Source organism: Ursus americanus, chromosome 3 (assembly GCF_024610735.1).
Source record: "Ursus americanus isolate L20-20 chromosome 3, mUrsAme1.1.p, whole genome shotgun sequence".
Classification (NCBI taxonomy): domain Eukaryota; kingdom Metazoa; phylum Chordata; class Mammalia; order Carnivora; family Ursidae; genus Ursus; species Ursus americanus.
In genome coordinates this window covers 7104780-7127765 of record NC_142129.1, presented here as the reverse complement: position 1 = coordinate 7127765, position 22986 = coordinate 7104780, and the positions used below count along the sequence as shown (strand labels likewise).

Sequence of the window (22986 nt, the reverse complement as noted above, 5' to 3'; positions counted from 1 at the left end):
TCTTGCAAATTTTTCCAAAGGGTCAGGCACCATTTTCCTTTGGGATGCCCAATACATATTTGCAGAATTAACAGAAATCAGGACCTGGCATGGTTTGGGACTTTAGGGCAGGCCATCCCACACGGAGGGCTCTGACGAGCATGTCCTCCCAGGGCCACTTTGGGGGCGGCGGTGGGAGTGGCCCGGGCCGCGAAGTGGCCCCCGCCGGTCCCCGCAGGCGGGTAGGAGCTCGGAGACCATTGGCTGGCGAGCTGGCTGCGCAGGGGCGGGGAGCGCCGCCGAAGGGGACTGTTTGCTCCTACGGGCTGTAGATGGAGCTGTCCGGCCCCGGCGAGGGGGAAGGCGCCTGGAAAACGTTCTTCTTCTCCCTGGCCGGCCCGAGCGGGGAACAGCACTCCCAGGATGCAGTTTGTGTCAACACGGCCGCAGCCTCAGCAGCTGGGCATCCAGGGCCTGGGGCTGGACAGCGGGAGCTGGAGCTGGGCCCAGGCTCTGCCCCCGGAGGAGGTCTGCCACCAGGAGCCGGCGCTGCGCGGGGAAATGGCCGAGGGAATGCCGCCCATGCAGGTGGGTGCAGCCCCCGCCCAGCGCCATGGCCGCGCCGCCTGGCCGTGGGGGCGGGGCGCGGGGCTGCGGGGCGCGGGGCTGGGGGTGCGGGCGCGGGGCTGCGGGCGCCGGGGGGCCGTGGGGTGGGAGTGGGGGGCGTCGGCGCCCGAGGGCCCTCGGCGCGCGGGCGCCGCATCGGAGGCCCGGGGTGGGCCGGGGCGCCGGCGGACTCGCGCGGCAGGCGGGGCGCAGCGGCCCCGAGCAGGCCCGGCCCCGAGTCCCGCGCCCGGCCCCGGCGCCCGAGCAGGCCCGGCCCGCGCGCGCCGCCGAGCAGCAGGCCCCGAGGCCGCGTGCTGGCCGGGCCCGGTGCGGGCGCCGGGAGGACGCCCCGCGGGGAAGGCGGCGGGGACCTAGCGGAGCCGTGACCGTGGCACCCACCCCGGCCGGGCTCGCCTTCGCGCTCGGCCCGCCGCACTTGTGCCCCGGCCGTGTGCGCACCGAGTGCCCCATCGGGTGCACACCCTCGCCCCTTCGACAGAAAGATTTTTATTAATGTTGGATTGCCATCTCTCACCAAGTATAACGAGTCATTCAATTTTCCCTTGCACCGGGCGTGACGGAGGAAGGGGGCCATTGAGAGGTGACTGTGCCTGCTTTTCAGCCGTTGGCAAACTTGGGGGCACATTGGAGGCACCTGAGCAGCTTTTAAGCCTCCTGACGCCCAACTTCGTCGCAAACCAGTGAAATCAGCGTCTCTGGGTGGAGAGTAGACAGCAGTCAGTTCCTGAACCTCCGTAAGGCTCTCAGTGTGCGCCGAGGTCGAGAGTCGGTGCTTTGGAGTCGTGTACTGTGTACGACGTGAGGACTTGGTGCTGAACGAGTCCTGAGTAGTGTTCCCGGGGAGAGTGTGGGAACTGCCCCCCCCCCCCGGCTGACCCCGCAGAAGCCCCCTCTGCTCCTGGCTCGCTGTCTCAACCCTGCTTTGCCCAGTTAGCCAGGCGTTGCTGTGTTGTGTGGGATCGTTTTTCAGTCTTAGGTCTCCAAACCTTCCAAAAGTCATTTGGGCCCCGTGACGCTCTGAACTTCCACTGTCAGCCCTTGTGGGCGGTGAGGAGCAAGGCCTACATGAGCTCCGATGGATGGCTTCGACGGAAACATCGCCTCTTTACTTAGCAGGCTCTGGCACCCAGGGCCCTGCTCCCCTTTATCCCATGTCTCGGAGCAGTTCCCTGGAAGCTGTGGGATGTTCCTCTGTGGCTATCACAGCTGCTTGGAGTTAGAGAGGGCAGTTGGCATGCCTGTTGCTGGCCTGCCCACGTCACCTCTCAGCGCAGGCCTCCGCTTTGCCCAGCCCGAGGGCCTTGTCAGCAGCAACAGAGAGGAAAGAAAATGACACCTCCTCCCAGCCCACGTGGCAAGGAGAGTTGATTACCAGCCCTGCTGTTGGCCAGAAAGCCCCGGGTACTGGTATGGTATGGGGTCAGTTCCCAGGTCACCAGTGAACTGGGACCACCGTCTCCTGGTTGTAGGGCTCAGCTCCCAACGTGGACCCATGGCACCTCACCTTCGAGGGTCAGGAAGGAGACTGGGAAGTCTCTTCTCGGGCATGTCCCTTCCTCCCCTCCTCAGTGAATGACGTTTCTTGGCAAACCTATTTGCATTTTAGAAAATGTGATTCAAGAGTTGGATATGGAAAGAAACCTGCTCGTCTGCTCACTCACTTGGGCTCTCTGGGGTCTCCCTTGGTCACAGCCCTGCTGGGTCTGGGGGCAGCAGCGCTTCCCTGAACCGTGCTTTTGTTACCCGCGGCACCCAGCGCTGCTGCAGTGGGCGGTGAAACCAGGGGCCGTGGAATGACCAGCCACGTCTCTGTGCCTCAATCCCATCATCTTTAAAGCAGAGATAATCATTCTTGCCCTAACCTGCTTAGAGATTGCACAGGAGATTAGGGTCAGATGACTTACGCCAGAATTCTTCCTTTGAATCAGAAGGCACTAGGCCACTCTAGAGAGAGTTCATCATCAGGTCTAGCCCCTGAAGAGCGCAGCTGTGCTGCGAAAGTGGTAGGTGACATTGTAGGTGGGGGTCCACAGCCTTGACTTGCGAAGGGTCAGGTGGGTAAACGAGTGACCATCTTGACTCCTGCAGGCAAGAAATGGGAAGGTCGGCTGGGTGGCTCCTTGACTCATTGCTGGGGACAGGAATGAACACCATAGCCTGGGGGGGGGGTGGGAGCATAGCAGAAGAACGAGAATCTGGGGCATCTGATTAGTTGTTCTCTGTTCTCAGGCCCCCCTCCCCGCCTCACATAGGGTCTCAGCCCAGGCTGTCACTTTCTTCTCTGCACACAGGCTCAAGAGTGGGACATGGATGCCCGGCGACCGATGCCTTTTCAGTTCCCGCCCTTCCCAGACAGGGCACCTGTCTTCCCTGACCGCATGATGAGAGAGCCCCAGCTGCCTACGGCAGAGATCTCACTCTGGACCGTGGTGGCTGCCATTCAGGCCGTGGAGAGGAAAGTGGATGCCCAGGCCAGCCAGCTGCTAAATCTGGAGGGGCGGACGGGGACGGCTGAGAAGAAGCTGGCGGACTGCGAGAAGACGGCCGTGGAGTTCGGGAACCATATGGAGAGCAAGTGGGCCGTGCTGGGGACCCTGCTGCAGGAGTACGGGCTGCTGCAGAGGCGGCTGGAGAACATGGAGAACCTGCTGAGAAATAGGAACTTCTGGGTCCTGAGGCTGCCCCCGGGCAGCAAGGGGGAGGTCCCCAAGGTACGTGGTGGTCCCCAGGGGCAGGGATGGAAGTGAGGACCAACACATGTGAGCAAAACTCTTGATTTCATTTGGCCAGTCCTTCCCACAGAACTCTGTGGATCCCTCTTGTATGATTTCAATGTCTTTCTCTCTCTGTCTCTTTTTTTTTTTTTGAGGGAGAGTGCACGTGGATGGGTGGGGGGAGGGGCAGAGGAAGAGGGAGAGAATCTTAAGCAGACTGCTGAGCGTGGAGCTGGATGTGGGGCTCGATCTCATGACCCCAAGATCATGACCTGAGCCAAAATCAAGAGTTGGACACTCAACTGACTGAGCCACCCAGGTGCCCCTGATTTCAGCGTCTCTTAAAGCCTACCTCCACTTAACCAACTTAGTCGTGAATGGTCTGCCTCCATCAGGCTGCCCTCCACCATTGCCCACAGAATCTGCCTGCTTCTGTCAGGTTTTCCTGTCACCTTTCCCAATACCCCCGAGATACCTGGGTGTCTGCACACTCCTGCCACTCTTCATGCTTGGGTTTTCCACTTGGCACCTGCACAGGACCTCTTGTCATTGGTTATCTTTGTACACGCTCATTTGAATGCAGCTGAGACAAACCCCGCTAACGGGAATTCCTGAGAAGTTGTGACCATCCCCTCTGCGGGCCGTTCTTGCAGCTCAGAATTCATGTTCCACTTCCCTCTTCCAATCCCTGTCCTCCTGCACCCGCCCCCACCCCCCGGATCATCAACACTGCACTGTAGGTCGATGACCCAGCCTTCTGGTCTACTGAGAACGGAGTCGCTACAGGAGGCACACGTACAGCCACTATGCTCATCCACCCGGCGCTGCCTCGAGCCTGCGGCCTCGCCGGCCCACCCTGCCACCCTTCACTGCCTCCCCCGGCCTCCCTGCCTTCTCCCCTTTCTCCTCTGCGTCATCAGCTCTTCCCCCTCTGGTCGTTCTAGACGTCCTAGAACATCACCCATCTTTGTGATGAAGACCTCCTAGGCCCTGCCTCTCCCTCCAGTTAGGGCCTCATTTCTCTGCTCCGCTTTAAGCAGAATTCCTTAAACGTGTTGCATTTGCTGTGTCCAGTTCCTTCTCTCCCTCTCCTTTTTGACCTTTTTATTATGGAAAGCTCAAACATCCGCACAAATAGATAGAATAGTTGTGAGGAACCATCACGTGCCCATCATCCAGCCTCCACAGCTGTTGGCTCTCGACCAGTCTTGTTTCCTCTAAAGCCCCACCCACATCCCCTCCCGTTTTATTTTGGTTTTTGGTTTTTTTTTTAAAGATGTTATTTATTTATGTGACAGAGAGACAGCCAGTGAGAGAAGGAACACAGCAGGGGGAGTGGGAGAGAAAGAAGCAGGCTCCCAGCAGAGAAGCCTGATGTGGGACTCGATCCCAGAATGTCGGGATCACGCCCTGAGCCAAAGGCAGATGCTTAACGACTGCGCCACCCAGGCACCCCTCCCGTTTTACTTTGAAGCCAGTCTGAGACATCAGGGTTTTGTTTTGTTTTGGGATTTGGGGTAATATTTCACTGTGTAGCTCAGAAAGGAGAGACTCTTTTTCTGAAATAAGAGCTCAGTGTTACTACCACCACCACAAAAGCTCAGCCCACTCAAATATCCAATCAGTATTCAGATGTTCTTTTCTTCCAAACACGGTTTAATTTGTTTTCTATTAGTTTGCTTGAATCAGAACTTAAGAAGGGGCTATGTCTTTTAAGTCTTGTTAAATCTGTCAGTTCCTCCTGCATCTCTTTCATTTTTCCTTGAAATCCATCTGTAGAAACTAGGCCGCGCATCCTCTTGAGTTTCTGTGTGTCCGGATTCTGCTGCTGCATCCTCCATGGTCTCGTTGAACATGTTCCTCTATTCTCAGTGTTTCAGTAAGGTGTTGATTGGATCATTCTGGAGCCTCTGCCAGTTAGGCTTCTGCCCCTCGCCCCTTCATCCTGTTGCTCTTGCCAAAGCCCTGGTGATGTCCACAGTTCTGCCTTCATCTTCTCTGCTCTGAAGGTGGCATCACATGCAGGTGGCCACCCCCTCCTTGAGACACCTTTTCATGTGGCTTCCCTGTGACCTCTCTTGATTCTCTTCCTATCTCCTGGTGGCTCCTGCTCAGCCTCCTTCACTGGCTTCACCTCCTTTTCCCGACATCTTATGTTTGGAGTGGTCCAGGGCTGGGTGTTGACCTTTGGCTCATTATCTACGCTTCCTCTCTCATGATTTCACTAAGTTTCAGGGTTTAAATGCAGCCTGTGTGCTGTCAGCTCCCAAATGCAGTCCCCCCTGCCCGTTCTTTCCGTGTCTCTTGCCCAGACTTCCTTCTCGAATGCCGGATTCACATGCTTACCTGCTAATGCAGCGAGACTCAATAAATATCTTAGATGTAACACGACCAAACTGAACTCCTGCCTTCCACCTGAAACCTGTTCTACCCCCTCCTTGTGTCCACGAAGACAACTCTACCCTTCCAGCGGCTCGAGCCAAAGCCTTTGGGGTTTCTCAGCCTTCCTTCCAATATATTAGTAAATGCCATCTGCCTTTTCTTCAAAATACTGTCCCCAGGTTGACCACTCCTTTCCACCTCCTCTGCTGCCACCATCGTCTGGTGAGAGCCACTGTCACTTCACCTCTGATAGTTGCCATGGCCTCCTGCCTGGTCTCCTTGTCTCTGTCCTTGTCCCTCATCCTATGCAATCTGCTCTCAGCAGAGCAGCCAGAGTGATTCTTTAAAAATATAAATCAGTTACCTCTGCTTAAACTCCCAAATGGCATCCCACCTCATGCAGCATAAAAGCCCCTGTTCTGTCAGGGGCCCCCTCTCCAGCCCTACCTTTCTGACCTCATCTCCCCTCTGCCCCTCTTGTCCACTCCTTTCCAGCCACACAGTCTCACCTCAGGGACCTCCGTCCATGGGAAAGCTCCCTCTCTGGGAGCCTGCCTGGCTCCCTTCCCATCACTTCCATCAGGGGTCTGCCCTTCCATGGCCCCCCAACACCAAAGAACCACATCCCCCCCAATCCCAGCACACTCTTTTCCCTGTCGCTGCTCCCATTTTCTCCAAGGCACTGAGCCATCAGGCACCTTAAATACTTCCTTCTTTTTTGTCTTCTTGGATGGTCTTCCCTGCCCAGAATGTCATTTCTGCTTGGTTCACCGCTGTGTCTCCTTTCCTGTAGCTGCACCAGCTTTAGTCAGTATCCAGAAAGTATCTGTCCCGCCGGACAGCTCCCGCTGCCACGTGACGGACTGGGTCTTCTAGGTCTCCGTGTCAGCCGAGGCAGCCAAGCCAGTGACTTTGCCAGCAGAGTTGCTTGGCAGTGGTGGATTGAGGCCTCGTAGAGCTGAGCTGTAAGAGTGGTCTGGTTCCTCCCTAGGCTGTCCCCTGTCGCTGCAGCCGCAGAGACCCCTGTTTGGTATGGTCTGGCACACTGCTTCTCTGGTACAATCAACATGTCCTCACACACCACCCTTTCTTGTCTGTGCTGTGTGTCTCAACTCGGGGCTGTGTCCTCCCATGGCACCTTTGTGTGTTCTGGGTGTGGGATCAGGCATTAGGAGTCCCGAGGTGACCTGTGTCCTCGTGGAATGGTGGAACGATTATGGGGTCTGGAATCAGAGGACTAGGGTTTGAATCTTGGCTTGTATTGTCTTCCCATAACTGGTCAAGTATGTTTTTCGTTGTCTCTGAGCCTCCTCGGTCCCTCTTTTGAAAGCAGTGAAGTATAAGTAAGTCATTTTTTAAGTAAACACCCAACTGGTCACTCTGAGTTTCGGTGTTCTCACCTGTAAGATGAAGATGATAACACATTATGACCCGGGTTGTGAGGATTCACTGATTTTGTTGATGGACAACACTATGTACCCCGTTGTCTTAGTTTTCTATTGCCGTGTGACAAATTATCCCGAAACTTTGCAGCCTAAAATAGTAATTCTTTGCCATCTTGCAGTTTCTGTGGGTTAGGAATTCAGGAGCAGTTTGGCTGAGTGATTCTGCCTCAGGGTCTCATGAAGTATAATCAAGCTATTGACTGAGTTCATGGTCATCTGAAGGCTTGGCTGAGGCTCGAGGATCTGCCTCCAGGACGGCCCACTCACTTGGCTGTTGGCAAAGCCTCAGTTCCTCACTGTGTGAACCTCCGAACACGGCTGCTTGAGTGTCCTCACAGCATGGCAGCTGCTCCCCCCAGAGTGGGTGATCCAAGAGAAAGACCCGGATGGAGGTGTCCTGTCTTTTTTGACCTAGTGTCAGAAATTGTACATGTCACTCCTAAATTTGTTTGTCAGAAGCAAATCACTAAATCCTGCCCACGCTCAAGGGGAGGACACTAGGCTCTACTTTTTGAAGGGACGGCCAAAGAATTTGTGGACATATTTTAAAACCCACTACTGTGAAGCACCATGAGAAAGTTAATTAATGTTGCTAGTAATAGCGATAGCCCATGGTGTACTGTTGGCCATGCTAAGTGCATTCTCTGTCGGATTCAAGGAAGGCTGTTGTCTATCGGATCCTTCGTGCCTCCTGGATTCTAGTGTGTCTGTTAATTGGCTGACAGATAATTCACAGGTAGTCTGTTCTGTCCGGGTAGACTTGAGGCTCCCTGCCGTCTCTGGCCGGTCTCAGACTTCTGCACAGGGAGGTTTTTATGTAGTGATGTCGCTTTCCAACTGTGGGAATATGATTCCAGAATTGCGACTCTTCATAGAAATGGTGAGGTGAGGCACAGGAGTTGGCATGTTGGAAAAGACGATGAACTCGGGTGTTGGATACATTTACTTTGAGGTACTAAAAACATGAATAAAAGGAGCCAATCAGAGGCTGTTGAAATCTGAACTCTGAAGGGAGCAAGGAAAACTAAGAGTATCGTCCGCAAAGAGGTAACCACTAAAGTTGTGCAAAGAGTGAACTTGCTGAGGAAAAGGCGAAGGAACAGGGGAGGGTAAGGGCAGAGCCTTGGGGTTGGAGGAAGAGAAGGCAGTAAGCTGGGCAGTCAGGAGGAAGCAGAGTTGTGGAAAACAAGCAGAAGAAGATTCCAGAAAGCTCATCTGCCCTTGCAAAGAGGTCTGAAAAGGAAGAGTTAACCGTACCCAAAGAGGCCACTGACTGCCTTCCAGGGTATGGTCTCAGAGCCTGGGGGTTCCTACACAGATCTGAAGGTGCTAAACGATGCATGGATTGTGAAGAAGAAAACATAGCGGGTCTCTTGGGGTGTTTCCAGTGAGAAGGCAGAGTTGAGTGGCGGTTCATCTTAGGTTGGATGACCCTCAAAGGAAAGCCGCTGGCGAGGGAGAGCCTGAGATGTCAAAGAGAAAAGTTTGTTTGGGTTGAGTTTCACAGACAGAAGCTGGAGGAGAAATAAAGGGCACATTAGCGGGGGGTTGGCACTGGTGAGAAGGGCAAGGGAGTTTGCCAGCAGCTACCTGGGATCAGGATCCAGGACAGATGGGGAAGACGGGGGGAGGGGCGGGGGAGAGGGAAGAGTTTGAAAGAAGCCTCCCAGAGAGCACAGGAGATATCCACAAGAGCCACCAGAGGCTTCCAGATCAGCCTTGGGACGAGTGGCATGAACTATGGTGGCTGTCCCCTGCAGAATTTTGTGACTTTTGTCTTGGGGCAGGAAATGAAAGTGAAGAAAGTGGTCTGTATCGGTTTTCGCAGCTTAGGGATATGCCCCAGTCTGGTGGAAGGTCCAGGAAATTAAAAGTTCTGTTCTATGTAAAGACGGCTGGTGGGTGAGCTGTCAGTCAGTGGGTGGCATACAAGTGTGCACACCACACCTGCACAGGAGAGCCGTAGGCTTATGCACGCCTGATGGGAGAGCAGCCATTTCTACTTCATGTAAAGGCACTGCCCACTCACTGAGCTGGACACCAGTGGGCCTGGAGCCCAGAGGGCTGTCCTTTCCTGATGGGCACAAAGGTGCCACATAGCCTAGCTTTGGCCTCGTGCGCATGTGCGAAGACCAGTGGACTCAAATTAGGGCCGGAGAGAAGGGAGGGGTTGGACCTCCAAGTGCGAGCGAAAGGCTGGTCCCGTGGGTGTGAGAGCGGGGGGCTTGGGCGGGGGGCAAGGCTGTGTGTCCGAGAAGGGAAGTTCGGATGTTAAGTCATGTAGTGACACTGTCCTGAGCGATGTGGTCCGAGGCGAGGCGAGGCCATGCCGGTGAGCGTCTGAGATGAGTCCAGACGAGGACGCTTGTCGAACCGAAGTAACAGTTTTGTAGAACAGACGAGACTGCCTAGAATAACAGGCCCGGCATCGGGGTGGTGGACCCAGGCTGCGGGGGCACGTCCTAGTGTTGGCAACAGCCGTTCCGCGTACTCGCCAAATATTTCCTGGCTCCCGCCTCTGTGCCTCTGGATGCTTGGGACGGGGCGGTGAGCGAAACCCATCGGGATCCTGGAGTCTTAGCACATGCCTTCAATTTACGTGTTTTAACGACAGGAAGGTAACTGTGTACCTTACTGAGGTAACCCGACTGGAAATACAGGTTTTATGACAGGGTTTTACTGTACTCAGCTCACTGATCCCCTCGCCGAGAACCTTCCACACTTCTGTCACCCTGAGCGCCAAAAGCAGCACATTGACTTTGCTTTACCTTGAGGCATCAAGTTTCCCTAAACTTGCAATTACAGAAGATATGGTTAAATGCCTCATAAAAAGGGCAGTGTTGACCATCCTTGTTGGGGGAGCACGAGAAGATCAGGAATGGAGTGGGCTGGCTCCACTCCAGTAGGCTGGGCTGGGATCTGGGGGACAGGGAGCCATGGCAAGCAGAAGCAGGCTCTGGGGTGGAAGGGGCCCCATGGCCGACGGAGGGGAGGCTGTGGGGAGAAGCAAGCAGGTGCCACACTAAAACTCCTCTTGGCCAAGGTTCCCGTGACGTTCGTCGACATCGCTGTTTACTTCTCTGAGGATGAGTGGAAGAACTTGGACGAGTGGCAGAAGGAGCTTTACAACAACCTTGTGAAGGAGAACTACAAAACCCTGATGTCCCTGGGTAAGAGATCCTTCCCTCCTCCGGGGCGAGCAGTCTGTGCAGAGGGCAGCGAAATGCTTATCAGCCCACGTTCGCACGCAGCACCCCCAGCAAAGCGTTCGTGTTCATCCCTCATGGAAATGCAAGTAACTATCGTGCATAATGATGTAAAGATAGAATGAGTATAGCCAGATGACAGAAACCCAGTAGCAGGGCCTGTCACTCTAGCATTGAGCGCTGTGCCGCTTTTGTTCTGGAATATGGCCAAATGACATCATCGGCACGTGACTACACGCTACCTCCCCATAGCCTGGGACGAGCCAGTCTGTCTGCTCCTGGCTTTCGGAGTCCCGCTATTTCTACACCAGAAATTGGGAATCTGTGAACTTGTTTCCAGGGTTCCTCCGAAGAGATTAGCTGACACAGGTCGTGGCTGCCACCTAGAGGGGCTCTCTGGTGGGGAGGGGGTCTGGGATACGGGAGACTTCTGCCACTGCTCTAGGTCAGGATCCATTGGTCAGCTTCACTGTGTCCTTCCTTCCCCTCCAACTCATTCCAGACACGGAGGGTACAGTGCCCAAGCCAGATGCTCCGTCCCAGGTGGAGCCCAGGGAAGAGCCTTGCGTGTGGGAGCAGCGTGACCCAGAAGAGAGAGAAATTCTCATGGATCCAGACACAGGTGACGGCAGCTGAAAAGAGCTCCAGGTCCAGGGCAGGGCAGGGCAGGAGAGGAGCCGAGGAGATCTAGTTCCTGACATCGCCGCCCCGGTCAGCTCTCGCTGGGACGAAGGGGCCAGGGCTCTAGTCCCGGCTGTGTCCTCAGGCCTTTCCTCAGGGCCTCAGCTCTCCTGAGCGGTGCTGTCCCGGGTACAGCCAAGCCTGAGCTGTCTTCTCTGCCTTATGGTACAAACTCTGTCCTCCTTCTTCAGGACGTTCCCTTAGAAGGTCGCTCGGAGGCGGCCCCCTCCTTTCCAGTCTGTTCTCTTCGTTGGGATAGAATTCGTGTGCCATATATAAAGTCGCCCTTTTAAAGTGTATAATTCAGGGCTTCACAAAGTTGTGCAACCATCACCATGATCTAATTCCAGAGCCTCTTCATCACGGGAAACCCTGGACCCGTGAGCAGTCACTCCCACGTCCCCCCAGCCCCCAGCCCCCACTGATCGGCTCTCTGTCTCTGCCGTTGCCTGTTGCGGACGGTTCATCAGAACGGCCCCCTCCCCATCTTTAAGAGCTGCAGGTGCTGAGGTCAGCCGCTGGGGCAGCCTTTCACGCTTAAGGCTCTGGACCTCAGCAGTGTCACCTTGTTGTCATCCATCCCCGTGCGTGAACTGGAACGGTGGCCGTTGTGCCCGTGTTGTGGGTGGAACGAGCAGGCCGAGAGGCAGAGAGGTCAGGTGGCTCCCCTGCTGGGCTGGGGGCACAGTGGAAACAAGGATCCAAGTCTTCGGGTTCCTCCTCGGATCCCCGCCCCGCCACCTGAGCCGCCTGCTCTCAGGGCCAGCACATCGCACCACGGGCATCGGAAGGACACACCCTGTTTGTCACGCCTTGGGGGCTACAGAGAGGATATGTCATTGTCTTGTACGTGTGAGGGCGCTGTGCACTACCCAGGATGAGGCCAGGCGGAAGGCTTGCTAATGATATGTGTGTGTGAGTGTGTGCACGTGGGTGTACGTGTGTGTCTGCTCTGTGTGTGTGTCTGGCCACCTCTCTCTGACTGGGGTGAAAAATGAAAATGAACATCTTGTACCTCGTCCTGATTAGCAGCAAACCCAGGCGGGGCCATTTCTGGAACTCTCTCCCAGCCTTATTACAGCTCATCCTGAGGCCTGGCCTACCCCTTTGTCCTGAACACTGATTATTTCTCTGCTCCTGGGACCTTCTGCTTCTCGGGGTCCCCCGCACTTGCCCACAGGAACCCGAGGCTCCCGTGCTGACAAGTGCTGTCGGCTGCGTTCCTGACCCCAAGAACATCTGGATGATGATTGCTCAGAAAAAACACCAAATGACATGCTTCTCTGTCCCCAGGAGCAGAGCCCCTGGTGCCTGCTCAGGATTCGTCCTCGCAGGTGAAGCGGGAGGAAGCCCTGTGTGTCCGGGGTCAGCGGGGCCTGGAGGAAAGAGCCATCCCCACGGAGTCCATTACTGGTGAGTGAGCCCAGTAGCTGCCCAGGCTGGGGAGGCAGGAAAGGGCCAGATGGTCTGCAGGCCCCGGGCATCGTCCATCGTGTGTGGCAGGCCAGAGGCCAGAGTTGGAAATGGAGGATTGGGTCCGGGATGGGCAGAGAGCTAGGATTTCCCATAGGCACGAACATAGCACATCTGGGCTTGGCTCAGCCTGTTTCCTCTCTCTTTTTGTATCAGTTTTTAACTTCCTTCCTCCCCTTGGAAAGGCGAATCAGGGCAGAAGTCCGAAGTGTAAGACACTTCAGGATGAAGCACTGTGGTCGGGGAATGTATCAGTGCGTAGGACCTGCTCTGGACCAGGAAGGGCTTTCAGGTGTTTATGGGTTGTTGCCTCTGTGCCCGTGGGGTAGTTTGGGGGCTTCCTCTCAGATGGCGTTCCAGCTGGACTCTGTGTGAGAAGCCTCTGAGAGCGTATGAGTGTTGGGGTGCTCCAGAGACCCCACAGGGTGTTTGTCTGCATGTGGAGAGAGAGAGACCGACGGACTGATTTGAGAACTGGCTTCAGTGATTGTGGTGGCTGGCATGTCCCAAATCTGCAGGCTGGAGACCCAGGACAGTCTGCTGGCCAGATCCCCTCTTCCTTGGAGGTGGTCCATCTTTTTCGATGGAAGCCTTCACCTGTTGGGATGAGGCCCACCCACATTATGGAAGGCAGGGGTTACTGATTTAAATATTAATCTTCTCTAAAAAAAAATCCGTTTACAGAAACATCTAGAATAATGTCTTTGGGGGGCTCCTGGGTGGCTCAGTCGGTTAAGCATCTGCCTTCAGCTCAGGTCATGATCCCAGGGTCCTGGGATCGAGTCCCACATCGGGCTCTCTGCTCAGTGGGGAGCCTGCTTCTCCCTCTCCCTCTGCCTGCTGCTCCCCCTGCTTGTGCGCACACTCTCTCTCTCTCCAATAAATAAATAAAATCTTTAAAATATATATATATAGAATAATGTCTGGCCAACTATGTGGGTACTGGCTGTCACAAAATTACCCATCACAAGATCTAATAACGTACTTATCCACAGGTTGGAGCTCCACAAACCTTAGCCCCCCCTTAGTCAGGGCCTCACACCCCCAGGTAAGTGATAGCGGCATCTGAGTGGGGGAAAGGCCGGTCCCTTTCCATCAGGCATGCTCCTGGAGGGAGGAACGGTATTAGTATCTTCAAAGAAATCTGAAAGAGATAAGAAGGCAATAAAGTTAAATGAGGTTTAACAGACCGCAGAAGAAAGAAGACGTAGCATGCATCTCAGAAAAATCTCAATAAGGGGCGCCTGGATGGCGCAGTGGGTTAAGCGTCTGACTCTTGGTTTGGGCTCAGGTCATGATCTCAGGGTCATGAGATCGAGCCCCACGTGGGATTCCACACTCAGCACGGATTCTGCTTGAGATTCTCCCTCTCTCCCTCCCCCTGCTCACGTGCTCACTCTCTGTCTCTAAAATAAGTACATAAATCCAAAAAGAAGAAGAAAGAAAAATCCCAATAAAGTGGTGGATCTAAACGGTTTCATGGAAGGCATCCTGTTCTGGAAAATCCCCTCAGGAATACCTCTGTCCATGGTGGTGTCTGTGCTCGAGCTGAGTCTCAGTCTCAGGACTGACGTTCCCAAAGCACAGACTCTCTGGAAGTCACCATGAATGACGCCTCCCTACAGTATACCCTTATTGCAGTGAAAGCCCCATTAATTGGGGCCAAGCCAACTTACACCTTCAATTAATTAGCATCCTTTAATTATGCCTGGATTTTAGGGAAAAGAAATAATTGCAGGAAATGAGAGATTTACTCGTCGCACAAACGTACAGGCATTTTGTGTCCCCTGACGCCTCCGTTGCTCTGTTTGCACAGACTCACCGGCCTCTGCCCAGGACCTCTTGTCCCGGATTAAACAGGAGGAGCACCCGTGCGTATGGGATCAGCAGGATCTGGCAGAGAGAGATATTCCAACGGACCCCAGTTCAGGTGAGCAGGACACCGGGATGAATGTCAAGGACAGGAGACTCTTACTGAGTTCTGTATGCTGGGGAATCTGATCACTTCTGGTTAAAGGCCAGTGAAAGGCTCAGAGAATAAAACACAGCGTGTTCCTCAGTTACCACCTTCGTACAGATTTTGGAAAATAACCATTCGTAAAGTACAGAGGGCTTTTCTAAACGAATCATTACATTGATAATTTATTGTGTCAACGTAACTGATACTAAAATTATTTCCACAACCACAGTTTTCGAACAATAAATATAACTAGAAAGGCTTTTAAAAGTTGTGTATATTTCTGTAACAGAAAGAAAGAAATTTACATTTTCTGCAAGTTTTCGTGGATGAACACTAGTTAAATGCCTTCCAAGAAACTTCTGGGTGGGGTCAATAGAACAATAAAGAAGCTCCACCTGTCGGGGCCTGCACGTGTGTGTGTGTGTGTGTGTGTGTGTGTGTGTGCGCGCGCGCGCACGTACACGCGCTTACACACCTGGAGAAGTCCAGTGTCCTCTTGTTTGGTTATGACCCCAGAGTCTCATCCTCCCCCACATACCAGGAAGGGAAGATCAGACACAAAGTCTCTTGCCGTTTCGACCCTACGACTTCACAGGGGAGAAACTGAAGGGACCCAGGCCAGGAGGGAAAGCTAACCCTTCCCGATAGAGTCAGCAGTCTGCACTACAGCTCTTGCGAGACCCTTGTTCACCGCTTCTCCCACTGCTGGTTCTGAGGTCCTGCTACTCAGCCCTTGGTTCCACGGGCCGTCAGACAGCAGGCTTCCCTCTGGCCTGTTCTGGACCTACAGTTTGCTCCGGGGCTCCGTGGACAGAGCTGGAAGATGCACGTTCTGATCTCAGTTCTGCATCCGCAGAGACTTTGGGTCAGGCCTCCTCCTCCCTGGCCAACTCCAGATGGAGCGAGCACAAGCGAGATGCCATGTCTGAGGGCAGCTGGGGGGGTGAGGAGGGCCAGTCATGAGACAGGGAGACCACAACTGTCAGGTGTCCTGCGAGCGCCAGCAGTGGCCTTTGCACGTGGTGGTTCTCTAAGCTCTGATGGGAGGCTCAGTGGAAGTGAACAGCATCTCAGACTGCCTTCTTTCTATCCACAGAGTCTCTGATCTCAGCGCATGACATTCTGTCATGGATCAAGCAGGAGGAGCAGCCATACCCATGGGGCCCCCGCGACTCCATGGAAGGAGAGCTCGGACTAGATTCTGGCCCCAGTGAGTAATGCGCCCCCTGGGGCCCCTGGGTCTTCCGTCCACAGGGGTGGTTGCTTGCCTCTGCCTCCCCCTGCCCCACATAGGTGATGTTCTGTCGCGGCAGCCTCTCGCCTGTCTGTATCCAGGCACTGTCCCCTTTCCTTCCGGAGGATGGCAGGTGTGCTTCTGTCCTAGGGCTGTCCTAACAAAGTACGACAAACTGGGTGGCTTAAAACAGCAGAAATGTGTTGTGTGTTCAGGTTTTGGAGGCCAGAAGCCCGAAGTCGGGGTCAGCAGGGGCATGCCCTCTTTGAAAGCCGTAGGGGAACCCTTTCTTGCCTAGCCCTAGCTTCTGGCGTTTGTGGCGATGGGGAGCGTTCCCTGGCTTGTGCACGCTCGGTCTCTGCCTTTGTCTCCCGTGGCGTTCTGCCGGCGGGTCTGTGTCTTCACCTGGCTGTCTTCCTTTAAAGACGTCAGTCAGACTGGATCAGGGCCCACCCTACTCCCGTATGACCTCATCCTAACTAATTACCTCTGGAAAGAGCCCATTTCCAAATAAGGTCACTTTCTGCAGTCCTGGGGGTTTGGACTCAACACATCTTTTGGGGAGATGCAGTTCGGCCTCTAAGCGCAGGGAAAGGAGAGCGGGCTGGGAGGGGCTGACCCACTGGTGCCTGAGCAGGGGTGATGGCGGCAGGCGGCAGGCGGCTCACATACCGGGAACACTGGCCAGAGTCCCAAGCCAGCCCCGAGCGGACACCCCACAATAACTGGTGAAGATACTGAAGCTCAGACAGGGAGAGGGTTTTTTGTTTTGTTTTGGTTTTGGTTTTTTTTACCCTCAACAGGTCTCACCTGACTTGGGTCTCCTGGGTCTTTTTTTGAAGTTCCGCTCATTGGCCAGTGACCTTAGGCATATGTTCGTGAATTATTTCTTTAACACTCTTAGCGTCTGGCTGGCATTCCTTGCCAGACCCACTACCATCTTCTTCTCAAGACGGCTGACTTAGTGTCTGCTGGTCAGAGTGTTGAAGAAGCAGCTAAACATATCCCTTGTGCACACTCCTGACACCCTCCAGGAGCTTAAAATCCAGGGAAGAGCTGAGGACACAGATTATCTCTGATCTGGAAGGCCATTTAGAAGTCGGGTAAGTGGATCCCAGTGCCTGTGAGACAAATTTAGTCCAGCCTGGAAGGGCAGGCTGGGACTGGAGGAGTGGGCAGGGGGCAGGAGAGGAACAGCGTATGCCCTCGTTTCAAACAGAACTTCAAGTGCTTCCTCTTCTGACCTGCTGCTGGGGTGGGATGGGACAGGGGAAGCCAGGCTTCTGTCTGTGAGGACGGGAAGAAGTGACAGCAATTTCCACTTCTTTCTTGATGGCGCTCAGGCCACTATTTCTGGCCTTGAAGGCGTACGTCATACTAGTCCATCCAACCTCGTGCCAGGAACTGCCCAAATCTTTGTCCCTCGATGCTACTGTCTGATTTTTCCAAGTCAGCTGGGAGTATGTGGGCCTGGACGAGCCTTTTCCTGGAGACCTGTGTGGTGGTGGGAGCAGATCTAGGGAAGTCCGTGCGGAGGTTATGAGGCTTGCAAGTGACCAGACTGTTTTACCTCCTGGGTTTGGGTATGCCAAGTCACAGAACCGTTTGCTTCGTATTGTTTTATCTCTGGGAGGCCTTCGAACCTTAGCACTAGGGTGGCAGTGTCCAGAGTTTGGGTGACAGAAGCATCTGGAAATGCTCCTGCTACCGGCCCAGTCACCAGAGCCTCTTGACTTTCTCCCAAAGTGGGCCTGCCTTCCACTTGTTAATGTCGAAAATAGTACGTCACCTGTAGTTTCTTTGAGGTTTAAAGACATGGAATCATGTCTTCTGGAGAGGAGCTGGAAAGGGAGAGGGGAGTGGGAGTAGAAAGTAAAACACAGAACTATAGGGTACTTGTTCCTGCCAAACTCCTTCCCCAGCCCCGGGGGTATGCAAGAAAGATCTGGCGTCCTGTTTGACTTCAGCCTAACTGGACGTTACATTTTAGTAAAAGGGATTCCTCAATTGTATATTAAAGAATGTGTATTTTTTAAAGATTTTATTCATTTACTTGAGAGAGAGCGAGAGCGAGCCTGAGGCAGAGGGAGAGGGAGAAGCAGACTCCCCACTGAGCAGGGAGCCCCAACGTGGGACTTGATCCCAGGACCCTGAGATCATGACCTGATCCAAAATCAGGAGTCACACGCTGAACCAGCTGAGCCACCCAAATGCCCCCTAGTTTACGATCTAAAAAGATAGGTTCGGGGGGCGCCTGGGTGGCACAGCGGTTAAGCATCTGCCTTTGGCTCAGGGCGTGATCCTGGCGTTATGGGATCGAGCCTCACATCAGGCTCCTTTGCTATGAGCCTGCTTCTTCCTCTCCCACTCCCCCTGCTTGTGTTCCCTCTCTCGCTGGCTGTCTCTATCTCTGTCGAATAAATAAAAAAAAAATAATAATAATAAATAAATAAATAAAATAAAATAAAAAGATAGGTTCGGGAACAGACTGGAGTAGGGTGGGGACCATGAGCCCAAAGCAGGGAAGCCCTTTAGGAAGCAAACGCTGTTGATACAGAGCGGGTGAAGAGATGGCCGTCGGTCATCTAGTTGGGATGGGGGCAGTGGGCATGGAGAGAAGTGGACGGATTCAGGACAGACTCCGGAAGTGTCACTGAGGGATTGTGTGTGGTGGGCCAGCGGTCAGGAGTGACACCCAGGGCTGGGCCCTGAGGAACCAGGAGAGCAGCAGCACCCTTGACTGAAATGCTGAGTCCTGGGGAAAGAGCCACTTACTGTGTAAACCCAGTGCTCTGCTTCGGGCCTGTTAGACCTGAGATGGCATCCCGTAAGCAGGTGAATGTAGCGGGGCCTGACGTTCAAGGGAGCGCTCCGGGCTAGACGAGTTTGGGGGTTGTAGCTTGCAACGACTTCTCACACCAACTACCTGGAATTAGACCAAACTTCATAGGTGAGGTGTCCTCCTCCGTAAGACTGCTCTTACTTCACACACCAGTTGCAAGTTCGAGGGTTCCCAGCCCACTCACTTCTGACCCACTGGCTACAAATCCAGGGGTTCCCACTAACCCCTAGGTTCAGCAGGTGACTAGAACAGCTCACAGGACTCAGGAAAGCTGCTGCACTTATAATTAGATGTATTGGAGCAAAAGGATTCAAATCACAACTAGCCAAAAGGAAATCCATAGGACCAATTCTGAAAGGGTCCTAAACACGAAGCTTCTGTTGTCTGTCCCCGGTGGGATCTGGAGTGTCACTGTCCCAGCACAGTGATGTGTGACAATACGGAGAGTATTGCCTATCAGAAAAGCTCACCCAGGCTTCTGTGTCCAGTTTTTACTGGAGTTTCTTTACATACTTATGACTGATTGAACTAATGGCGGCGAGGTGATCTCATTCTCTAGCCTGTCCCCTCCCCCAGAGCTTGGGCTCAAAGCCCCAGCCCTCTAATCCTGTGGATGGCCTTTCTGGCATACCCAACCCCCATCCTGAGTCCTCCCTTTAGCTTACACTGTTCAGGCACTTACCACGAATTACCCTGTTAGCATAAAACGTCAGAGCCTACCATGAATAACAAAGACACTCCTATCACCCTGGAAATTCCAATGATTTAGAGGCTACCTCCTAGGAACCAAGGACAAAAACCTGCTAAATTTATTACACCGAGGCTGTTTTAAGGCTGGAGCCTCTTTGAGATCTAGGGGGAATGTAGACCACGAATGGAAGAGGCCCAGGTGTGAGCCTGGAGGAAATGGAGAGGCGCACGGCATCCCTGAGGCTAAGAGGAGAGACTTCCTCCAGGAGGGAGGGGTCGACTAGCTCAAACACAGAGGGGTTGAATATCCTGGACTGGGAAGAGGACGGTGGATTGATTTGGCAGGTTGGAGGTTGGCGGTGACCTTGACAACAGTAGTTTCGGTGCTGTGCTGGGACCCAGTGGGTGGGGACTGTCAAGAGTTTGAAAGCGAACGGTAAAATCAAGGGTGGAGAACTCAACAGGAATATTGGTATGAAAAGGAAGAGAGATGAGGTGACACAGTAGCTGGAGCTTGGGAGCACATGGGGTCCCGGGAGAGTGTTAACTTGGGGGATAACTGGACCACTGTGTCCAGTAGGCTGCTCTCCATTTGCTTTAGAACCCTGATTCAAACTAAGAGGAAGTTCGGTTTCAGCCTCAGTGGATTCAAGGATGAGACTACATCATCCGGGACCCAGGTTCTTTCCAGCTCTTGGCTCTGCTTTCTTGGTATGGCTGGAACAAGATGGCGGCAGCTGTTCCAAGCAGTCACCTCCAGACCAGAGGGAAAGGAAGGGCCATCCTTCCTACACTCTAAGGAGTGAGGAAACTCCCAGAAGCCTCCTCCTCACATGTCATCAGCCAGAACGAGGTCATGTGCTTCTGTCTGAATCAGTTCCTGGCCAGTGAGGTCCGGAGTGGAAGTCCTCACATTGGAGGCTTGGAGGAGAAGGTGTGACGACATCCTCGCAGAGAATGGAAAAGTAGGGCACACTGAGAAGTGCAATAGGGTGCCTGGCTGGCTGGGGCGGGGGGGGCGGTGTGCTTTTGAGATTTGTGCAATTTTCTCCAGCTGTCTTCAGCTGCTTGAGTATGGTTGGGGGTCCCCAGGCAAGCAGGGCAGAGAAGAGAGGAGCAGAGGTATAAAGGACGTTTCATGGCAAGTGACCCCAGCGCTGACCACGGGAGCCACGCTGGATCAGGAAGGGAGATCAAAGGGTGAGAAAAGCGGATTGACGCACACACCGTGTCTGAAGAGTTATCACGGTAGGATTAGGACTGTTTCAGGCTGGGTTTCCTAGGAAACAGCCCCTATGCGTGTGGTTTCCTTGGGGTCCTCTTGAGAATAACAGCTATGAAGGGGTGAGAGGCGCAGATTGTGTGGAGGGACAAACAAGGCCCACAGTCAGGCCCCCAGGATTGAAGATCTGGCACCGGGAGCGAGACCAGGAGAGTAACTTCAGCCTGGGCTGCTGGCCCCTGTCCTGTGGAGAGGGCTCTCTGCTTGCTCAGTTTTGATGGGAATGGAGAGGGCAGGCTGAGCCCCATGTGCTTAGGGGTGTCATGTAAGGAGGACGGGCCTCAGTCAGACATTGAGAGCATGGCAGGGTGGAAGCCTGGCTGAGGTGGCCTGAGAAATGGCCTCGGGAGCAGATGGGACCTGGGTCGAGGATGCCAACAAGACCTGGGGACAAAGGCTTCTCCACTTCGTCCACCAACTGCCCCTCATGGAGGAGAGACTCCTCCAGGGAGAGAGGACTGTGAATGGGCACCTGGGGGGGGGGTGGCGGTGAAGGAATAAAAAGACCCCTAAATACAGTGGGCACACAAAGGAGTTGAAGCAGAAGTCTAGAGGGCTGGGCCTGGGCTCGCTGCTCGGCTGCTCAGAGCCTGGACTTGGTGCCCCACTGACTGCCAAGGTAGCGGAGAACCAAGGATCCGAGGAAAAGGCCACCCTTTGTGGGCCACAGCAGTGCTTTCTGGGAGGGCTGGCAGGGCAGCGATCTCCACACCGGGGTGAGAGAGCCCCGGTCCCGTGTGGTCAAGGTGCAGATGGGGTCAGACGCCAGGGTGGGCCCCGGGACCATGCTGCTGTTCGAGTCCGAAGGCCACTTGCTTAGAGGAAACACGACTGAAAATCGCAGCATGGTTTTGGTCCCCACTCCTTGCATTTCGTTTCTGTGCCACCTGTCTGGCTTTCACCTTGGATACGTTCTAGTACATTCTTTCCCCCAGTCAAGAGATTCTCCTTAAATTAGCATTGAACATCAGAATGCAATTAAGTCCTATTATTTCCTGCCAGTTCTGCCTTCCAACGTGACTTCCACAAAGCTCCACCCCTACCCCCACCCCCATCCCAGCCCCTGCTTTCTGGAGGTGTTTCCTCTCCTAACTGCGTGCTACCTGCTCCACGCACTTCTGGTACCCCCCCCCCCCGCCCCGTGGCTTGGGACGGGTCAGGGTCAAGGAGCCCCAGAGCCATAGGGAACGTGGCCACTGGCCTGGCTCAGCCCCCTCAGTTTTCAGAGAAACTGAGGCCCAGGTTGCCTGCGACTCGCACGAAGCCACAGGGGAAATCCATCAAGGACCTGGGCCCCTCTCAGGGACGGCGGGGGTGCGGGGCGGACAGAGCGCCGTCAGCACGTCACTTCTCCGTGTCTCCCCCCCCCCCCCCTCAGGTGACAGCCTGCTGCTGGTGAAGAACCCGCCGCCCGCCCCCGCAGCAGCCACAGCCGCAGCCGGCTCCGCAGAGCCTGCCTGTGCTCCCGGCGGCCGAGAACGCGAACGCGGCGGGCGCCGGGCCCCCAGAAGAAGGCTTCCCCGCGCTGGCTGGGGAGCGGGGCGCGGGCGGGGCGCAGGCGGGGGCCGCAGGCGGCGGGGGCGCGGGCGGGGGCCCCGGGGGCGGCGGGGGCTGCGGCAGCTGCTGCCAGGGCGGCCTGCGGCGGAGCCTGCTCCTGCACGGCGCGCGCAGCAAGCCCTACTCGTGCCCCGAGTGCGGCAAGAGTTTCGGCGTGCGCAAGAGCCTCATCATCCACCACCGCAGCCACACCAAGGAGCGGCCGTACGAGTGCGCCGAGTGCGAGAAGAGCTTCAACTGCCACTCGGGCCTCATCCGCCACCAGATGACGCACCGCGGCGAGCGGCCCTACAAGTGCTCCGAGTGCGAGAAGACCTACAGCCGCAAGGAGCACCTGCAGAACCACCAGCGGCTGCACACGGGCGAGCGGCCCTTCCAGTGCGCGCTCTGCGGCAAGAGCTTCATCCGCAAGCAGAACCTGCTCAAGCACCAGCGCATCCACACGGGCGAGCGGCCCTACACGTGCGGCGAGTGCGGCAAGAGCTTCCGCTACAAGGAGTCGCTCAAGGACCACCTGCGCGTGCACAGCGGCGGCCCCGGGCTCGGCGCCCCTCGGCCGCTGCAGGCACCGCCCGAGCACGACTAGGGCTGGGCTGGGGGAGGGGAGGGCCCGGCGGCAGGAGCAGGGGGTGGGGGGGAGGGCCTGGGGAGGCGGCCGGAGCACCCCTGGTCCTGCCCATGGTTCTCGGCGCGCCTTCCCTCCCTCTGCCTGCCACCTGCTGGAAATTGGGAAGAGGAATTGCACTCCAGACAGGGTCCCCCAAGGGTTGGACAGGGGTCCCCTAGACCTGTCCGGCCTGAATGGATGGCCAGCTCATCTCATAGGGTGGACCAAGGGGCTGGCTGAGCATCTGCCCCCAGGGAAGGTGCCAGAACGAACAGTGAGGAGGCGAGAGGCTTCGGGCATCCCCCTC

At 55.2% G+C, this 22986-nt stretch overlaps 1 protein-coding gene across 1 annotated transcript; it reads left to right on the top strand.

Annotated features, from left to right (window-relative positions):
- The first annotated feature begins 289 nt into the window (after nucleotides 1-289).
- On the top strand, nucleotides 290-22785 carry ZNF282 (zinc finger protein 282). Its single transcript, XM_045792393.2, is given in 9 exon segments — nucleotides 290-567; nucleotides 2898-3317; nucleotides 10191-10317; nucleotides 10856-10975; nucleotides 12328-12447; nucleotides 14324-14437; nucleotides 15564-15677; nucleotides 21894-21930; nucleotides 21932-22785. Coding segments are annotated over 9 exon segments (1944 nt in total). The 5' UTR covers nucleotides 290-402; the 3' UTR covers nucleotides 22659-22785.
- The last annotated feature ends 201 nt before the right edge of the window (nucleotides 22786-22986 follow it).